Source organism: Aspergillus sydowii (assembly GCF_001890705.1).
Source record: "Aspergillus sydowii CBS 593.65 unplaced genomic scaffold ASPSYscaffold_4, whole genome shotgun sequence".
Taxonomy (NCBI): domain Eukaryota; kingdom Fungi; phylum Ascomycota; class Eurotiomycetes; order Eurotiales; family Aspergillaceae; genus Aspergillus; species Aspergillus sydowii.
The window spans coordinates 1,510,138-1,528,012 of NW_024467862.1; the positions used below are offsets into that span (position 1 = coordinate 1,510,138).

At 51.3% G+C, this 17,875-nt stretch overlaps 7 protein-coding genes across 7 annotated transcripts; 4 read left to right on the forward strand and 3 right to left on the reverse strand.

Moving 5' to 3' along the window:
* Window positions 1-5,886: 5,886 nt before the first annotated feature.
* Window positions 5,887-7,320, forward strand: ASPSYDRAFT_149792 (glutathione S-transferase family protein; the record flags this gene model as incomplete). Its single annotated transcript, XM_040841946.1, has 3 exons — window positions 5,887-6,037; window positions 6,116-6,254; window positions 6,318-7,320. The coding sequence occupies 3 exons, from the start codon at window positions 5,887-5,889 to the stop codon at window positions 7,318-7,320; spliced, it is 1,293 nt and encodes a 430-aa protein (XP_040703659.1).
* Window positions 7,321-8,554: 1,234 nt separating this feature from the next.
* Window positions 8,555-10,124, reverse strand: aspf4 (allergen Asp F4; the record flags this gene model as incomplete). Its single annotated transcript, XM_040849356.1, has 3 exons — window positions 8,555-8,570; window positions 9,130-9,907; window positions 9,938-10,124. The coding sequence occupies 3 exons, from the start codon at window positions 10,122-10,124 to the stop codon at window positions 8,555-8,557; spliced, it is 981 nt and encodes a 326-aa protein (XP_040703660.1).
* A 438-nt stretch (window positions 10,125-10,562) lies between these two features.
* Window positions 10,563-11,572, forward strand: ASPSYDRAFT_44251 (uncharacterized protein). The gene has a single exon (XM_040846816.1). It carries the CDS (start codon window positions 10,892-10,894, stop codon window positions 11,504-11,506), a length of 615 nt encoding a protein of 204 aa, XP_040703661.1. The 5' UTR covers window positions 10,563-10,891; the 3' UTR covers window positions 11,507-11,572.
* On the forward strand, window positions 11,495-12,199 carry ASPSYDRAFT_44253 (uncharacterized protein). The gene has a single exon (XM_040846817.1). It carries the CDS (start codon window positions 11,752-11,754, stop codon window positions 12,115-12,117), a length of 366 nt encoding a protein of 121 aa, XP_040703662.1. The 5' UTR covers window positions 11,495-11,751; the 3' UTR covers window positions 12,118-12,199.
* A 390-nt stretch (window positions 12,200-12,589) lies between these two features.
* On the reverse strand, window positions 12,590-13,558 carry ASPSYDRAFT_57370 (isocitrate lyase/PEP mutase family protein; the record flags this gene model as incomplete). Its single annotated transcript, XM_040849357.1, has 2 exons — window positions 12,590-13,366; window positions 13,430-13,558. 2 exons carry the CDS (start codon window positions 13,556-13,558, stop codon window positions 12,590-12,592), a joined length of 906 nt encoding a protein of 301 aa, XP_040703663.1.
* A 306-nt stretch (window positions 13,559-13,864) lies between these two features.
* hosA (histone deacetylase HOS2) lies at window positions 13,865-15,304 on the forward strand (the record flags this gene model as incomplete). Its single annotated transcript, XM_040852056.1, has 1 exon — window positions 13,865-15,304. The coding sequence occupies one exon, from the start codon at window positions 13,865-13,867 to the stop codon at window positions 15,302-15,304; it is 1,440 nt and encodes a 479-aa protein (XP_040703664.1).
* A 623-nt stretch (window positions 15,305-15,927) lies between these two features.
* On the reverse strand, window positions 15,928-17,828 carry ASPSYDRAFT_57372 (OSBP family protein; the record flags this gene model as incomplete). The annotated part of the gene is made up of 8 exons (XM_040849358.1): window positions 15,928-15,974; window positions 16,092-16,273; window positions 16,332-16,645; window positions 16,709-16,958; window positions 17,013-17,291; window positions 17,365-17,475; window positions 17,531-17,636; window positions 17,711-17,828. 8 exons carry the CDS (start codon window positions 17,826-17,828, stop codon window positions 15,928-15,930), a joined length of 1,407 nt encoding a protein of 468 aa, XP_040703665.1.
* Window positions 17,829-17,875: the final 47 nt, after the last annotated feature.

The window sequence follows — 17,875 nt, forward strand, 5'->3', positions numbered from 1 at the left end:
GTCGAGGAGGCTCCAGGTTGAGGGTTTGAGGTCCATGTGATTTGTTTCAGTGATGACGCGATCCTGTTCATGATTGACTGTTCATCAAACGCAGATGGTGGAGAGCTGTTCCGCCGATGCACAAGATTGCCGTTCATCTTCGCCTGCAATGGTGATCATAATTTTTCCTTGATTTAGAGGCGAGAATGGACCTCGCAATTAAACACCATGCAGGTGCACCCCCACCACGCACATCACAGGTCACGATTCACGAAGTCGGAAGGGCATCAAATGCTCCTTTCATCCGCCAGCGCATCTGCAGATGATCGACTCTGGCCCGTGCGATAGTGAGTGGCCATCGACAGGGAATCGGAGGACTTGCATAAGTCTACAGTAGTGTATGTAGGGAGTCTGGGATCAATTGGATGGGAAAAAAGCGAGTCTTGAGAGTTGAGTCAAGGGAATCACTTTGCACTTTTGCAGCCTGTAGTTATCTTCTACCTTCCCGTGCAATAATACGAATTTACCAAGCAAAGTAAATGCTAAGCTGAATCTTTGACCGCTCAACTTCTCAAGTAGGACCGTCCCACCGCTGGCCCGTTTGCCTCGTGGCAGATGCTGACAGCGCTCCGGGAAATTTTAAGGCTCCGGGAGGATCTCTCGGACCATCGTAACCAGCAGCGAATCCGACAAAGAAACAAAGACCTGTGAAGGCTGTGAGTGTGAGGCAGTGAGGGCAACTGGTAAATTTGGATCTTCCCGCGAGCGAGATGCCAGGAAATGACAGGTCAACGGCGACACTTCGCGCGGAGTTCGTCGTTGGGTCTTTGACTCAGCTCCCTCGTGCGAGTCGTGTTGCTCCCCAAAAAACGGGACGACGATCGGGAGGCTCCCCGCGATTCGAGCAGGAGGATTGGAGCCTTGGTGGTAACATCAAGATGAAGAAAGCGCAATTGAACACCCTGGTCAAATTAGCGGTGCGAACGGCGCTAGCGTGATCACCTGCAAGGACAAGCGATTTCTCGTTGGCCGCTTCATTTTGCGCGGAGACGGGCTTTTCCTTGGATCGGATGCCTTCTGAAACAATTCCGGCACTGTACGGGAAACGCGAGAGACAATCGTTCCCAGCGCTGTTGACTGGCAACGGTCACAGACACACTGTTTTGTGCAACCCTCCAGGTCAGTGAAACGACCTGTCAGAATCTCGCGAGATTCCCCTGACACGACCCCTGACGGGGGGCCTGCAAGGGCGGAGCTCGTCTTTCGTTGAGGGCCAAAGATTTGAATGATCTGCACCAAAGTTTGCCTCTGTTGGCAGTTTGATTTGGTTGAAGCTTCAGGTTCTGGAGGATCAGAACTTGTGGTGGCTTGGGAAATGTCCCGGCATTCTGGCAGAGTTGGCTTGAGGCTAAGATCTCCGCTTTCTGAATCCTTCATCCTGATGATTCATAGTTTTCGGTGCGACGCTCAGGCAGTCAGCGCCATTCGGGCCCGACATTGGCTGGTTTCTTGTCGAAGCCCGCTCGCCTTCTTTGTCTCCTTCGTCATCCTTGCTCTTCGCAAGATCGACGAACCAGCACGTGTCGGCAAGAATGCACAATCTGAATCAAAGACCTGTGCCGCCTGTCCAGCTGATATCCGCTCAGCCGGGATCCCAGCCAGAGTCGAAAGTCAGGTCGTATAGTCGTAAGAATGATTACGAGATGACGGCAACGACGGCTGCTTGCTCGGCCCACCGCTACGGCTCCTTTGGTGCAAACCAGGCAGAAGCTGAAAGAACCACGCAGAGAAAGAGGCAAGTCACCAACAGGTCCGGTGGGCCGTGGACACCCCCCTGTTCGCTCTGATTTGCCCAGTGGGCTCTGTTTTGGATATGCGATGGCCTCCTATTCAGCCTAGGCTCCTTCAGGACCTCGGGAAATGATCTGTGGGACGCGAAAAAGGGGGAGGCAAAACAGGCGGCCCTTCTTCGGCGGTGAAGCACGAAGAAGGACGGGAAGAAGTTCTCGAAAAGTTCCCTGGGATTGCCGTTTGGGGAGAGGCCATATGGCAGCCCACCAGCCCCAGGAGGAGCACGACGCTAGTGTAAGAGACTGACGTCGTTCGTCTCCCTCCGTTCGGTTTGCAGTGGAGCCCGCCTGCTGGAACTCGACAGGGATGGCCTTAATAATGAGTCTCACTATTATTGTCCGCGGTGCTATTGATTATTTTATTATTTTTTGGATTTGATTTTACTTTGCGGCTTCCCGTTCGGTTTTATTTATTTTATTTATTTATTCTTTGGGATTTTCTTTTCCTCGAAAATAAATAAATTCGTTGGGCTTGGATCAGAGAGCACGATATATTAAGCGCAGACGGCCTTGCTCTTGCGTTTCTTTCTTCAAACTCTTCAAGGCTCAACAAAACACAACACAACTTCTCGTCTACTCGCCTACCATCCGCGACTCACCAAAGATCACCTACCTACAGCACTTCACTGGCCCTCCTGCTACCAACAACCAAACAGTCCAATTCACCATGCCTTCCGTCGGAGCTTCATCTCAATTCCCTCCATGCCCTGGACCTCCCCCCAAGGGCCCTCTGCCTCCCCTTCCCAAGTAAGCCGCTGCTCTGGCTTTCTTGACGACCTTGACGACAAAGCTACTCGACCGATTCCATCATGCGACGTTTCCAGGGTGGAACGATGTCGGGTGAACCTGCTCGACCTCCGTTGCGCCTGAGACACCAATGGAAATCATGACACTACTATCGGAACTATACCACGGCTTTCCTAATATCTTCTGCTACTACTACCACTACCACCACCGCTTCGGCATTTTCTCTATTTACGCCTTCCGTCGGCAATTCGCTTTGTAATTTCGACCAGCATAGACCAGCTCGATCTCAAGCAACGACATTTGTGATTCCTGGCGCATAATCTTTCGACCTTTCTTTCGCTTCTCGGCTTCAGCTTCCGGTTTTCTCCTTTGCATTATCTTCGATTCGTCTCATTCTTCTACCAATGGAGCAAGCGCGGGCGCATTGCACCAATTCTGCAATGGCGCTCTCAGATTACGACATGCAGTCCTGACTGTCGGTACACGCGGGTATTCGATCTTCGCTCGGGTGCAGGGGCCTTGTTTGACGATAACATATCAAGCCATCACCCCACCTAACAGCGGCGCGTCTCCTTGGCTGTGCGCAACAGCCCTGTCAGCAATCCACCCCGCAAGCAGTATGACAGCATCATGACACAGCCGCACGCCGTTTCGTCGTTACATGTGGTTGCCAGGATCCGGTCTTGGTCACTGATTCGGCGGACCCGGATTCCTGGCATCGCCTCGATCGTCTCCAAGACGCAACAACTCCATGTCAAAGCGCAGCCTGCCGTCCCTTGACTCATTCTTTTCCGGATGAATTACTTGACGTTGGCTTGAGAGTGCCTTGCTTTTCCTTTCTTTTCCCTTCTCTCTTCTCTTTCCTTCTAAATTATCCGCGATCGTTTCCTACATGATTGAAGCAACGGCATGTACAATAGAGTTAATATACCCCCAATAGCATAGTATCGCGCAGCATCTGGACTTCAATTCTGATAACCTTTTGAACTAAATTTTAACTTCCACTCCTACTTAGTAAACAACTCTGTAGGGTTGACCCCCTGTCATACCTTCACCCAGAACTTTTTGCCCCGAGTCACAATATCCTTGCACAGAATTGTGCAACGATGAGCTCTCCAACTCAGCTAGCCAAGCGCGATTTTCCCTTCTCGGCTCTCACACTTGACGAGGATAATCTACAAGGATTGTCGTTTGACCGTTTGACGCCAGTGCAATGCGCAGACTACCTTCTCGGAAGTACCTAGCGTCTCCGATTTCTTGTTTTAGCGCATTCTCCTCAGCCCCAGGGTGGGCGGTGCCTGACGATAACTGGCGTTGCTGGATGGGGATTGCTGACAGGATCAGACTACGTACGAAGCTGACGGGTGTCTTGATTCTTGAAGTCATCGACTCGGTTTAGCCTTGAGTCTCCCTATCGGCTCCAACGGTGGTATCCGCATCTTGGTCCAGGTCAAATTTCTTTAAAAAAAAAAAAAAAAAAAAAAAAAAAAAGAAAATAATAATAATAATAATGTGAGTGGGTTTCACATTCACGTCCCGTCCATGACCCGGACATCCTTACGGTTAATTGTTCGATGCAATGCGATGCACGATTTCGATAGTTCGGAATTCGCTTCCCCGCCTCATTCGCCGTGCCCCCTCCGCTGCAAAAATAGTACACTACAACAGCAGGACGGAGAGGGGGGGAGCGAAAAGCAATTATTCACATTTCATAGGCGAGGTGGATAAGATCTAATCATAATCAAACATATTAATTTCATCCCAGATCAGGCTGCGCGGACTGCTTCCTGTTTGGCTTTTTCTTGCAGCTTGCTGGTGGAGCTTGCTGTACGTAATCTGACGATAACACCGGGTGCAGATGTACGACATCCATGATGCCACTTCAGGTTTCGGCTTGGGAGTGGTGACTGGTGAGTTACAGATACCTCGAGCTCGGCGGGTTATAGGCTGCTAGTGGTTGTACTATAGCTCGGAGTGTATGGGTTTAAGATGCTACTAACAGGTGCTATGACATTTTTTTTGTTGCAACTTGTAACCCGTGCTTTTCGCATCCAGGTCCACATTGCCGACGCAAATCATGATGATAATCAACCCCAGATATACTAGTAGTGCTACGGAGTCGGCGTGTCAAGATGACCATGGAGCATGGAGATAGTAGGGGTCGTGCTCTTGGAGGTCAGACCGGCCGGACCACCTCAGCCATGGCCAAGTTCACTGCGGTCGGTGGACCTTCCGCTTTTTGAGGCCATCCACCGGTTTCTACAAATCAGCAATACGAGGAATTCAGGGCCAGGCGCCTTTCGCCCGGGCTTTGGTGCATAAAGTTCTGCAAATAAGGTTCGCAACGGTGTCCGATCACAGGTCAACTGACCGCGCATGGACGAGCGATTTGCCTGTGCCACAAGGTGCAAGGTTTCACCTTCTTCAGGCGCTGGAACTCTTGTCAAGCCATGTGCCTGGTTGGGTGGTGAGCCCACCACTAACAACTGAGTCCCGGGGAGGAGTGCGAGACTCCAGACGTGTTATCGCCTGCAGGTATCTGCTGACGGGCTCGGCGCTGACCTTTGTCCGGAGCAAGTCAAGCGGCGATTGATAGCTCGGAGCCATGCAACATGTGCATATCGCCGGGACTCTAGTGGTTGCAGAATAATAGATTGGCTGTCGGAAGCCTGATCGGGCTTTTGTATAGTGTAGTTAAACCCCGTTGGGCAGGAGCAGGATGCGGCTCTCGAGTCCCAAGGCCTGCGGCAGCCTGCTTGAGCCTTGGTGTCACCTTCAGTGCTTGAGGACCATTTTTGTGATCCGGACTTAGCCCGCTAGCCAGGGAGGGACGGATGTAGGTACGCTGCTTGCTCGAAGGTAATGTGCTCGTTATTGCAGGGGTCCAGACAGGGGTTTGATAACGCCATTGCCAGCTGGGCGAATCAATCTACATGAGTCGCAGGTCTGACACTGCGGGATCCTACCGTTCAATCTTGTTGTCTGAGACATGCATCTGTGGGGGTTTGTACCGCGGAGATTCAATATCGCATCTTTTGCTGGAGTTGATTGAGCCCTGGATATAGAAATGAACTGCCCGATTCAGCACGGAGTGACTGTGGATGAAATTTGAGAAAGCTGGAGCTTTGTTTTTCTGGAGACGGGGAAGAATGCCTGTATGCCTGAGGCTGCAGAGCACTGGAGCTCGTCCACGTGATCGCTCGGCGTGTCTTTCCTGTCGCGATCTTCTTGACACTTCCCCTCAAACAGCAGTGTGAGGGGAAATCGTGGGACAAAACCAAGTATTCTTTCTCCAATTCGCAAAAGCAAAATGGTCCTTGAGCTCCATGTCTGGGGCCCCGCGTTCTCACTGCCCTCCATCGATGCGCAATGCCTCGCAACAATTGCCTATTTTTCCCTGACCGTCCCCAAGGACTCATGGGTTCTTGTCGCAAGTAGCGATCCAACCGTCTCTCCTACACGTACGTTGAGCTTCGCATTACCAAAATCTCTTGTTTAATCTGCAATTTGGCTGAAACGATTCTTGCTCGACCCCGCAGAAGAGCTCCCCGCTCTAAAGAATGGCTCAACCTGGGTGAGCCGGTTCCGCAATATCGTGGATTACCTCCGGCAATACTCAAGTGGCGCATGGGATTTAGATCGCGATCTGAGCGCGCTTGACAAGGCAGATAGCGTTGCGTATGCTTCTTCCCCTGTTGGCAAGAATGCAAAAAAGTCACACGACTGACGATCAGACAACAGCTTCTCCTCCTTCGTGGAATCCCACGCTCTAGCCCTTATCGACCTATCCCTTTACGTTACCAGCCAGAATTACTACAATAACACGTCTCCAGCGTATGGCGCGATTCTCCAATGGCCGAACCAATGGATCCTGCCCCCGCAGCTGCACACCACAGCAAAAGCTCGGACTGAGCCATTGGGCTTATCTTCGCTTGACCTAGAAGCCACGGAGGAACAACGAAGACGAGACCACTCGGCCGATGTGGCAGCCGGCCGCATCCCACAGAACTTCATTCGCCGTCCCCGAGAGACAGTATCTAATCTCCTGGGCAAGACGTCACAGAAGCACCAGTTCCGACTCGAGGCGTTGACAGGAGAATTGTTCGAGCCTCTCGAGGCTATGCTTGGTGATAAGGAATATCTGCTTTCTAGAGGGAGGATATCAAGCCTAGACTGTCTCGCGGTGGGTTATCTCAGCCTCGCGCTGGTCCCGGATCTGCCTCTCCCATGGCTACGTGATTCGATGCAGCGGAAGGCACCGCGACTGTCACAATATGTCGAACGTACGCGTCGGGAACTCTACGGAATTGTGAATACCTCAGACGCCTTCAAGAGCGGTGCAGGCTCATCGCTCCCATGGCAAGCGCCTGAACGGATCAGTGCCGGAAGAATCGGAACATCGCTGCTCACTAGCCTCGCGGACTCGACGCCAATCCTCAAAGAGATACGCATGAACAACCGATTACGTGAGGCTGCCGAATCCTCCGAATCCGGGCTATCCGATGTCGAGAGCAAATCGTTGTCAGCTTATGCGAGCGGACAGAGGAAAGATACACTGCTTTCCGTAGCAACCGTGATAGGGGGCGTTGCTGCATTAATCGGTTATATGGTCCACATAGGTGCACTCTCAACGCCCAGACCCCAGGAACACGAGGAATACGAGGAGGAACGTGAAGAGGTGTCCGACGGACTGATGAACGCGAACGATTTCCTCGGTCTCGGTGGCATGAATGCGACAGCATGAGCCCGTTAGCTACGGTTCTACTGGAAGAGTGTATTATTATTCCCATTGGCGTTTACTCTTATCAAGCGCTGTAAAATAGATATTTAGGCTTTCATATGTCATCAATAGTCCGAATTTAGATTGGCACAATCATTCATGAGTCACCATAATATGCCCATCTCAACGTCGCCTGGCGGTAGTTTCTTGAGCCCAGTCTCGTCATCAAGTCCCAACCCGAGTTGCTTCATTTCCACCACCGGCCATACCGGTCTCCGAGCCATGCCGGTGGACGGACTGCAACAGGAATACAGCGCTCCGTCCCGGCCCTGGTTTTGAGGAGTGAGATCGCTTTCGACACCCCCTTCGCTACCTTGACCGTCCGACGCGGCCTCAAAGGATGAGAATCGGGCTGGGCTCCATGGATTCATTCATGCTTTCTGCACCTTTTTTCAACCGCGGTATGTATAGCGTTACATTGTCCGCCTGCAGCCCTCGAGCCGCCTCCACCTTACTTCCTATAGTAGTATCTACCCAATCCAGAGTAATAATAACTACGGACTTAACCACCTGAGGCGATTATATAGCGTACTGGTCATATCCCGACCCAGACGATTAATTATCTGTGTAACTTTCCTCGTATTTCTTTAGGATACCCGGCTTTCCTTTGTTGGTTGCACAACCGCCCATGAGGCTTTGAACGAGGTATCCCTTTCCAAAGACATTTAATAAGTATTTAAATACCTTCAAAGGGACTTTGAATGGAAGATCCCATCTATTTTTGGACTCATCCCTCCGCGAACCCACTGCCCAGCCACTGGACTGATAATTAGCCGCCGCCATATATAGATGAAACAAGCCACATCCCAAAGCCATGAAGCCAGCATTCCCGGAGAGGCCTGGAGATCTCGTATCCGATTTTAGGTATTACTGTATGTATGTATGTACGTACGTATATTGAGATACTTACGTGTATGGTATTGACAACTGTATGGATTACAATGTTACTTAGGTAGGTGGTAACTCCTTATTTACAGTGTTGTCCTGACAATTTCGATAGCACTATAAACAAATAACAAGGGGCGGGGCTTAGTACCTCATAGGTACTACGACTTACTTACGGAATACTATACAAGTATACCGGCTCATGTTCTAGAAGCATCTCGAATGCGAGTAAAGGACGATTGATTGACAGGGGTGTGATTTTCACCACTGGATAATAAGTACTTATTGGCCTGATACTATTTTCGGGGCATGTTTACTCCGAGAAAGTGCTATTATTATCGATTTTAGGTCTGGGAGGTTGCGACCGGGGAGTTGGAGGAAGCACTATGTTATAGGAAGGATTGGAGAACAGCGGGGCTGGGGATACAACAATGTAGGTGAGCGAATATGATAAACGCATATCCAGGGGCATAAAGATCGTGTTTGTGTTAGTCTGGTTTGGTGAATCAAGGGATGAGGCTGGTTGAAGATTCAAAGAGGCTGGTGCTAATAATGCCCACTTGTGGTGACGTTGGGAGGCTTTGATGCTTCGAGCTGAGTTTGGATTTGTGATTATTGTACATCTAGATTATTTAGGTGACACATGATATTATGTCGTGGGGGAAAACCATGTAGGTAGAATGTACATCATCACGTTAATATCGACTAGAAAAGTAAACTGGTATAATTCTATATACAAAACGAGGAAAAAGAAAGAATTGTAGGTAAAGAGCATGGTCCTAAGCTGCTAGGATCCAAGAGAAGACAAATTGATAGGGAGTATAAACGCGAAAGGCAGGCCAAGAAGGAAACGACAAGCGCCAGAACCCAAGATAGTTGATGGTTTACTCGTCGTAGTCGATGTTGACGACGAGACGGACGGGCTGGTTTTGAACCTGGCCACCGATGCCGTCGAGGCCGGTCTCGGCGGCGGTGTAGGCGTCCTTCACCTTCTTAGCAAGATGGGTAACGTAAGAACACTGATCGCCCCCATGTTCGCAGATCTTCATGCCTTGGACTTCCTGGTTGGCGTTCTGAGCCTGGATACAAGAGACATCAAAGCCAGACCAGCCGTTGTTTTTGTCACTGTCAAAGTCAAATTCACCCCAAGTGGCGGAGTAACCACCATTGGCATCGACGGGAATGGATTCACCCTTAGCGGCACTCCATCCACCCTGGGAGTCATCGTCGAAGGCCACGTACTTGATGTCACCGGGTTCGAGAGTGAGTTTGAGAGCAGAATGTCCGTACCAGCCGTCCATCTTGCGGGTGGGACCGTAGTTGTTCCAGAAGACAATGGTCCAGGGGTCGGTCTCACTACCCTCGAATCTGGCGACGTTCTGGTACTTGCAGGCCTTGTCGGCTTCGATCTCAATGATGTTGCTACCCCAGGGGTTTCCAATGTTTCCGATGTACTTGACGTACTGCAGGCCGTTGGACAAAGTAGATAGACCGAATCCCGAGCGGGAGTACTCATCAGACTTGTCGTACCAGTTGCCGCAAGTGCCAGGGGCAGATGAAACGCTTGAAACCTCGGGGATGTCGTCGGTAGTCTCGGTAGTAGTAGCGGCGTCGTCGGCAGCGCTGGTGGTAGTGGTTGCAGCAGTAGCGGCGGCGGCATCAGAGTCTGTCGTAGCAGTGGCAGCACCGCCAGCACCGCCATCGTACTCGTTGGCCCAGGTGACCATCTTCCCGTCAATCATAGCGGTGACAATGTCACCGACAGCACGTTTCTCCTCGCGTGCGCGGTGAGCGGCATGACGGCGATCGTGGCCGTGCATGCGTGCAACGGCCGAGCCAGCCGTCATGGCCGTCAGCAGGAGCATATAATTCTTGAGTTGCATATTGATAAGGGTTGGTTTTGTTGACCCGGCTAAACTCGAGGTGAGGCAGGTGTATATATATAGACCAGGTATGTAGCCCAGTCAACTGAAAGAGATTCTTTTGGAACTGAAACGCAGTCGAGTCACAAAGGACGAGAGAGTGTGTGATTCGGAAGACAATGAATGAATGAGGACCGCGACGGCGATCTCGAAAGAAAAGAGTGGACAGTGAAGCTCGACAGAATGATTGGAGGAGAGGTGGGAGAAGAGAGAGAGAAGGAGAAGGAGGGAGAGGGCCCAGTGCTCTTAAAGGTGCCCGTCTCTGCGATGCTTGCGTGTGCGAAGTATACCCACCAAGAAGTAAGGTACGGTAACTCCCTCTGGGTGTTGAAATTAAATTCGACTAAATTGAAACAAGAGTGATCACAATTAAAAAAAGGTAAAGCCGCTGATTGGCCGGTTGGGACAAATGGTGCCTGAATGCTGAAAACTGGATGTGGTTATTGGCAGCGGGGAACTGTGTGGCTCCACTCCTTGAGCAGAGTCGAATCAGTCGAGCGCTCTCGACCTGATCTTCCTCGTCAACCCAGCCAATCTCACTGAAGAGATGGGGCATGGTGTATTCCGACGGTAAGGTAGGTCTTCATGTGGTTTCTGAGGATTATTACGGAGCCTGACAGCGGCACACTCCCAGTGCGCGGCGTTGCGATTCAGGATCCAGGAACAGCGCATTCCTACCAGTCAAAACGAATCACAAATCGCAATTGCTCCCGGCAAACGACAATTCGATGTGTTGTTCTCGGTTTTTCGATCGATCTGGTTTTTCAGCTAAAAATGCGAGCAGTCGAGCACAGTGGGTTGACCACTCCACGGCAGATGGCAGGCAGCCGTTTGCTCCCCTCCACTTCACATCGTTCGCCGATTCCAGAATCCAGACCAGCAAAATCCAGAATCAGACTCAGAAGACGGCCGGCCCAAGCGGACGTGAATCAGGAATCAGGATCAACTGCCGTTCGCTACTCCGCCACGTCATGCCCCACGGAGTGGGTTGTAAGCCAGTAATTTATATGCTCATTGGCATGACCGGCGATGCGCCCGGAGACTCTGGAGGACATTTTGCTCCAGTCAAGAGCGCCCTGATGTGGTGTGCTGAAAGCCACCAACTTGCTGTAACAAATCCAAAGCTCTGTTTGCATCCTCTGTGGGCTTGGGCTGCCTCTCACGGTCTCACCGCAACGATATCCAATACTGGATATGGAGACGAGGGAACCAGCATGGACACGAAGGCGACGGGTTTGAGACAGTTGGGCGAACCATCTCCCCCGAACCTTGACTCCGGACCCTGGTGTGTCGCGGATTCGTGGCCGCTTCGTTATCTGCCTCCCTGGAGTCGCGGGAAATGAGGCGTCGATGCCTCGGGCGACGTCTTTTGAAGCAAACACTGCCTGTGAGCGAGTTCTCGAACAGCCTAGCCAAAGTAAGCGGGGCGAATCGCCGAATAACCACGGAGTGACGCGGCTGACTGACGATTTGCCGGCTTAGCTCGTCGTTAGCTTAACTGTCTTGGACCGGCAACGCGGGATTTGCGAGCCAAGTGGTCCAATTCGCCTTATTCCGGCGGAAGTACACTGTCAATCCAGGCAACTGAATGGATTATCGAAAAATAGCCATGCGTCTTATATTATGGTGGCTGTTATTCCACAGAGGTAATCAGAGCTCCATTTTCAAAAGATATACGGCATACGGACCGTCGGACACACTCGACACAGTGACCCCTGGGTGGGCCCCAAAAATAAACATAAGTTCCGTGGACGAGAGTACCGTGGTTGCGAGCGGGATTGGCCATGGGATGGAAGATGAAACTTCAAATCTCTGCGGATTCTGTCCAGAAAACCACTATGATAGGTTAGACCCGAGTAATTATTATCAAACCCATGCTGAAGGAAGGAACCATCGTGAACTCGTTAATTCCACTCCAGTTCATGGAAAGTATGGATTCGGGGACCGTTCCTGAATTCGGTTGCCTCTCGAAGTGGCTCAGCTCATGCGTCGGAAATTAAGCGCCAAGAGGTCGCAAAACATCCCCTTGCGGTAGAAACATCAATCTGGTTCTTTATCGAGTTCCAGTCTTTCAGACTGCACTGTTGCATTATTTGCTCAATCCTGGGAACGACACAACATTTAGTCAGTGGGTCACGTGATGTATGCTCATGTCGTCTAGCCGTTGACCACCTCTACCACATCCACCACATCCTGGACCGGACTGCGATCTTGTCCCTGTTCTGGCTTTCACTAGTACTGTCATCAAATCGCGGTGTATATCTCGAGGGGCTCATGTTTTAAGCTACATTACCGACATTATCAGCACATAACTGCGCTGAACAGCACCTACCATCGCTACTCTAACTTGAGATAGCAGACAATTTTCTTCACAGCGTCTATTGATGACCTATACTAGCAGCTACACCGGACCCTGTGACGGCTAATTACTTGAGGTCTACTCCACTGTTGAAAGCTGCTCCGCCCGCGGCAGCATCCACCTTTACACTTTCATCTAACCCGCACACCCGGAAGAGCATCTGCGGTGTTAACTCCTTGTCTAACCCTGGTATGCCATCACGCTTGAGTTTCTCCATTCCCTCCCGGATGGCTGTACAAGCGGGGCCTAGTGCGGCAAAAGGGAAAATGATCATTCGGAACCCAATCTCGCGTGCCTGAGCAGCAGTAATGGACGGGGTAGAGCCATGCTCCACCATGTTTAGAAGCAACGGCCAAGGTGCGAGGTCAGCTACCACCTGACGCGCCATTTCGATGGAGGAGATTCCCTCGAGGAAACCGGCATCTGCACCAGCGTCGCGAGCCGCCCGCAACCGCGCGAGACTGTCCTCGTAGCCGTTTACCTGAAGGGCATCTGTGCGTGCGATTATCACGATATCGCTTCCAATACGCTGGCGGGCTTGCACTGCAGCCCGGATTCGAGTGGTGTACGTATCACTGTCCACTAAGATCTTCCCGCCGAGGTGCCCGCATCGCTTTGTTTGCACCTGGTCTTCGAGGTGGAACCCTGCGACGCCTGCGCGGGCGTACTGTTCTGTGGTACGGGCGACCATGATCGGACCGCCATATCCAGTGTCGGCATCTGATATCACTGGGGTTGATGGGGAGAGATTGCTGATCATTTCAGCGTTCGCTCGCATATCATTGAGCGTGCAGATTCCTAGATCTGCTTGACCATGGACGGAGGCGGCGGTACCGGCGCCAGTCTATCCGATTGTGAGTATCACCTCGGAAATGGATATGGTAAGGAGTGATAAAAAGGTGCATACCATGTAGAGAGCGTCGAACCCGACATTGAGGGCTATACGGGCCGATAGTCCGTCGTAGACACCAGGGGCGGTTATGAAAGCGTTAGGGTCCCGGAGGGCCTGGCGGAGCTTTGAGGCGGCGGTGTTCATTTTTTCTTTTCGAGCCAGCAATTATTCCCTGTTCTATACTGAATCACTCTTGAAAAATCTGCTGCAAGTTCTGTCTGCAGCGGGGTATTGTCTTGAAGCGCCACTTTATAGATGCGGACTATGCACCGAAAAGCGGCCGAGGGCGACATCGGATGCTGAATAAGCGGTGGGACCCGTTTCCTGCTTGTGATTTGGGGATCGCCTCAGCTTCATTCTTCACAATTCGAGTCTTTGATTATCGAACCTGCTTATCTCCACCCACCGCCAACTCGTTTTCAAGTCTGCTATCCCGTAAAGTCCACTCTCATGCCCCGGTCCGCCATTGTACAAGAGTACAACCCCACTCCTACGCTCTCGGTCGATCGCAAATCCGCCCAACACCAACATGAAGGCATCGTCGCGCGACCACCGGGCTACCGAGTGTCCTGGCACGCAAACCCAGCGGTAGAACTACATCATTTCGGCCAGTCACATCCTATGAAGCCATGGCGACTCACTCTCACCAAACAGCTGGTGCTCGCATACGGCATGCATCATGCAATGGACCTGTACCACTCGCGCGCCGCGACACCAGAGGAACTGAACGATTTCCATTCGTCCGACTACCTTCATTTCCTTCAGACAGTTAGCCCAGGGGAAATAAACGAAACAAAAATGAGCGAGAACATCGTACGCTTCAACTTCGGTGATGACTGTCCCATCTTCGACGGTTTATTCCAGTACTGTTCACTCTACGCCGGAGCCTCCATCGACGCCGCCCGCAAGCTCTGCAACAACCAAGCCGACATAGCAATCAACTGGTCCGGTGGCCTGCACCACGCCAAAAAGGCCGAAGCCAGCGGGTTCTGCTACGTGAACGACATCGTTCTCGCTGTCCTGCAACTCCTTCGCGTACACCCGCGTGTAATGTACATCGACATCGATGTCCACCATGGTGACGGCGTCGAACAAGCCTTTTGGTCCTCCGACAGGGTCCTCACAGTCTCATTTCACAAGTACGACAAGGAGAACTTTTTCCCAGGCACAGGTCCCCTCGATAGTACAGGGCCAACCCACCCCCTCAACCCAGGCGCCCACCACGCCGTCAACGTGCCCCTTCACGACGGCATCGACGACGAGTCATACGTCCAGCTCTACCGCGACGTCATTGGCGCCTGCGTAGAATCATATCGTCCCTCCGCGATCGTCCTTCAATGTGGTGCCGACTCTCTAGGCTGCGACAGACTCGGCTGCTTCAACCTTAACGTCGCCGCCCACGGCGCCTGCGTCGCGTTCACAAAGACATTCAACTTGCCCCTCCTCGTTGTTGGCGGTGGGGGCTACACACCCCGCAACGTCTCCAGGGCCTGGGCGCACGAAACATCCATTCTCATCGACGCCGAGGACAAAATTGACGCCGTTATCCCGAACAACGTCGCATTCCGAAATCACTTTGGCCCCGACTTTTCGCTCTTCCCACCGCTTTCGGAAATGCGCAAGCTCGAGAATAAGAACTCGCGCGCTTACCTACAGACTATTGTGCAGACAATCCGCGAGCAGTTGAGATACCTCCAAGCGGCGCCGAGCGTGCAAATGTCTGTCATCCCGCCGGATTTGTTGGGGCTTAGAGAGGACACAGAGAAGGAGATTGAGGAGGAAATTGCTAAGTTAGAAGAGGAAAGGGAGGAGCAGGGCGATGGTGGGAAGAGTTCAAGACGAAGGGATGCCGAGAAGGGGGCTGGGCTGCGTGGGGAGTTATATTCTTGAATCTCTTGCTCGTTTCTCTTTTGGTTCTTGTGTGGCTTTGGTGTTGGTTGGGTTGGTGAGATACCTAATGGTAGCGGCGTTTTTGTTTTATATTTTCTGGATGAGTTTGGTGCATTTTCATGGCGAATGGAGTTGGTATGCATGCATATTGCATACAGGTGCACGGTTAAGCTAGAGCCTAGCCATGCATTACAGTATTAAATTAATAATTATGGTATACCAGATATTATTAAGCTCATAAACCAAATAATTAGCAGATACTCCTATATACCTTCTTTCTCCCGTTCCTCTCTACCCTAGTTCAAAGCCTGTAAACATTGTTTTCGGTCCTTTTTTATATTATTTTATCCTCTTAAACAGGCTGGTCACTTTTCTTCGCGTAGACAAAATGCAGATCGGGTATCCAGTATAATTGATGGCGACGGACAGTGGATATCTTGATCCAAGCCGGGATGTTGAAATTTCAAGGCTCATATGAGTAAGGCCCTTCCAGCTCCATAGTTAAATGTTGGGCAGGCGGGCGGATAAAAAAAGGCAGCAAGCACAGTTAGGTCACAGCCATCTTTGTACGACGAAGAATATACCCAGGCATACTGCAGCGACGGAGGTTTTTCTTCATTTTCTCAATAAGCATGTTCCAGAGTGGAGGCGTCCGGCGGGGGTCCTAGGACTGAAGCCGTTTAAGAATCAAGGCTTCGAGTCTTCCCCAGCGATCACGGAATGTCGACCCCTGACGTCTTTGAATATTTCCCCTCCATGGCCTCATCCCTGCTCTCCGTGCTTTTACTTGGATTTGCTTCTGGCGTGGCCTCTGGTTTCGTGTTTTCTGATTGGTTCTCCGATTTGCACGCACCGTTCACCGCACCGGCTTTGTATTCTGGGATCGCAAAGCTGTCCCATGTTTGCCCATCAAGTATCGGAGCAATGGCTAGAATTTCTGCCTTTGCTTTTTCGACGTCCTGTGAGTCTCTGTAGACGACATATTAGCTTCAGGGATCTCAACCCACTCTGTTGCAGCTGAACGTACACGTGAGCATTGATAATCCAATCGAGACCTTCCTCGCCCTCTTCTGAGCCGCCTGGACCGCTATTGATAGCCCGGAAGAGTCGAGGATGCCATTCGACACCCTGTTCAGCTCGCTTCGCCGCCTCCTCTCGTTGACGGTCTTCTATCCGTGTCTTTTCATCTGTGGCTGCCTCGTGGTTTGAGGAAATGATGGCTTTCACGGTACTCTGCCATAACCGCTGGGACTCGCGCTCGCCTTGCTGTTCGATGGGGCGGGTCGTGGGAAAGGTCGGTTTGGACTTTTTAGCGTTGAAAAGAACCTCTTTATCATGCGACTGAGTAGGTTAGTTATAGGCGCGCAATGAAAACGACAAGAGAAGGATTCATCAAGGACATACGTGAACACTTTTGATATGCATCTCGCCGTTCCAGAAACCAGAGATTTCATACAATACTTCCCCGGTTTTTTCATTCTTGATCGTTCCTCCAATGGCGTTGTAGGTCCCGGAGAAGTAACCCTTGGTTTTGAATTCAATATCGGCGACTAGATTATTCTCAGGACACCTCACGAAGCTGTGGTCTCCGAGTTCGTACTTCATTTTACCGAATAGGATACCCCGGGCATACATGTTCGGTTGCGTCAGAATGCTGTTAGTGGTGTTAGTCGCTTCGTTGCAGAATTCCAAGCACATTTCCACCTACTATCGTTCGCCTCGTTGCTTGTCTTCGCCACGGTTCAAGAACCGTAGAATAGCAATTCCCTCCATCATACTTGCGGCGGAGTTACCGAGAAACTTGCTTCGCGGTTTGAGCGTGCCGTCGATTCGGATATGGTGTTCTGGCGCCATAAAGAAATAGCTTGATTTGGGCGGGTGATGGGAGGTCTGTTCGGAGATATAATAACCATGGGTGCCGTCAGGGTACTCCCAGGAGCAAGTGTACGTTTCACCGAGGACAGGGTTCAAGGGCTTCTTAACTCCTCTGTATCAGTTTGTTAGCAGGAACGCCCCCGAGCGGAAGGGCATGTAGATATAAGCAGTGGAAAACTACGTACGGAGGTTTGATATGCCACCCACTCAGATAAAACTTGACAACGGATACGAAGCGCTCGAGAGGGTCATCGTTCGTCGGCATGGGAAGTAGGGTTTCGGGATGCGCCATGAAACTGAAGCTTTATTAGCCGCCATGGGTGGAAGAGACATTCAGTGAAGTTGACATACTTTGTAATCCGCTCCAGCATGGACCTGGGCTCAAGGATAAAGGTGGGTAATACAACTCGACTCAGGTCCGCTCCTGGTCGGAGCTGCGAAATGATGTGGCTGAGGACTATTACGCTCAAGGCTCTGGTCAGCTTTGTGATACAGCGATGCATGAGGCGTACGAGAAGATGGACTACATACCATTGCCTTGATCGGGTTCGACGACCTCGTCGTCACCGCTAACATTATCGGACTTTGGCTCATCGAGCGATGAACGGTTACCTGAAGTACCCCAGAAATAGCTCCAGTCAGCGGACATGGTGGGCAAAGAAAGAAAAGAACCGAGAATCTCCCGATTAAATTAGA

Bases quoted from the DNA above. Each gene is read 5' to 3' on its own strand.
- ASPSYDRAFT_44251 (XM_040846816.1), top strand. From the start codon at position 10,892: ATGTGTTGTTCTCGGTTTTTCGATCGATCTGGTTTTTCAGCTAAAAAT.
- ASPSYDRAFT_44253 (XM_040846817.1), top strand. From the start codon at position 11,752: ATGGATTATCGAAAAATAGCCATGCGTCTTATATTATGGTGGCTGTTA.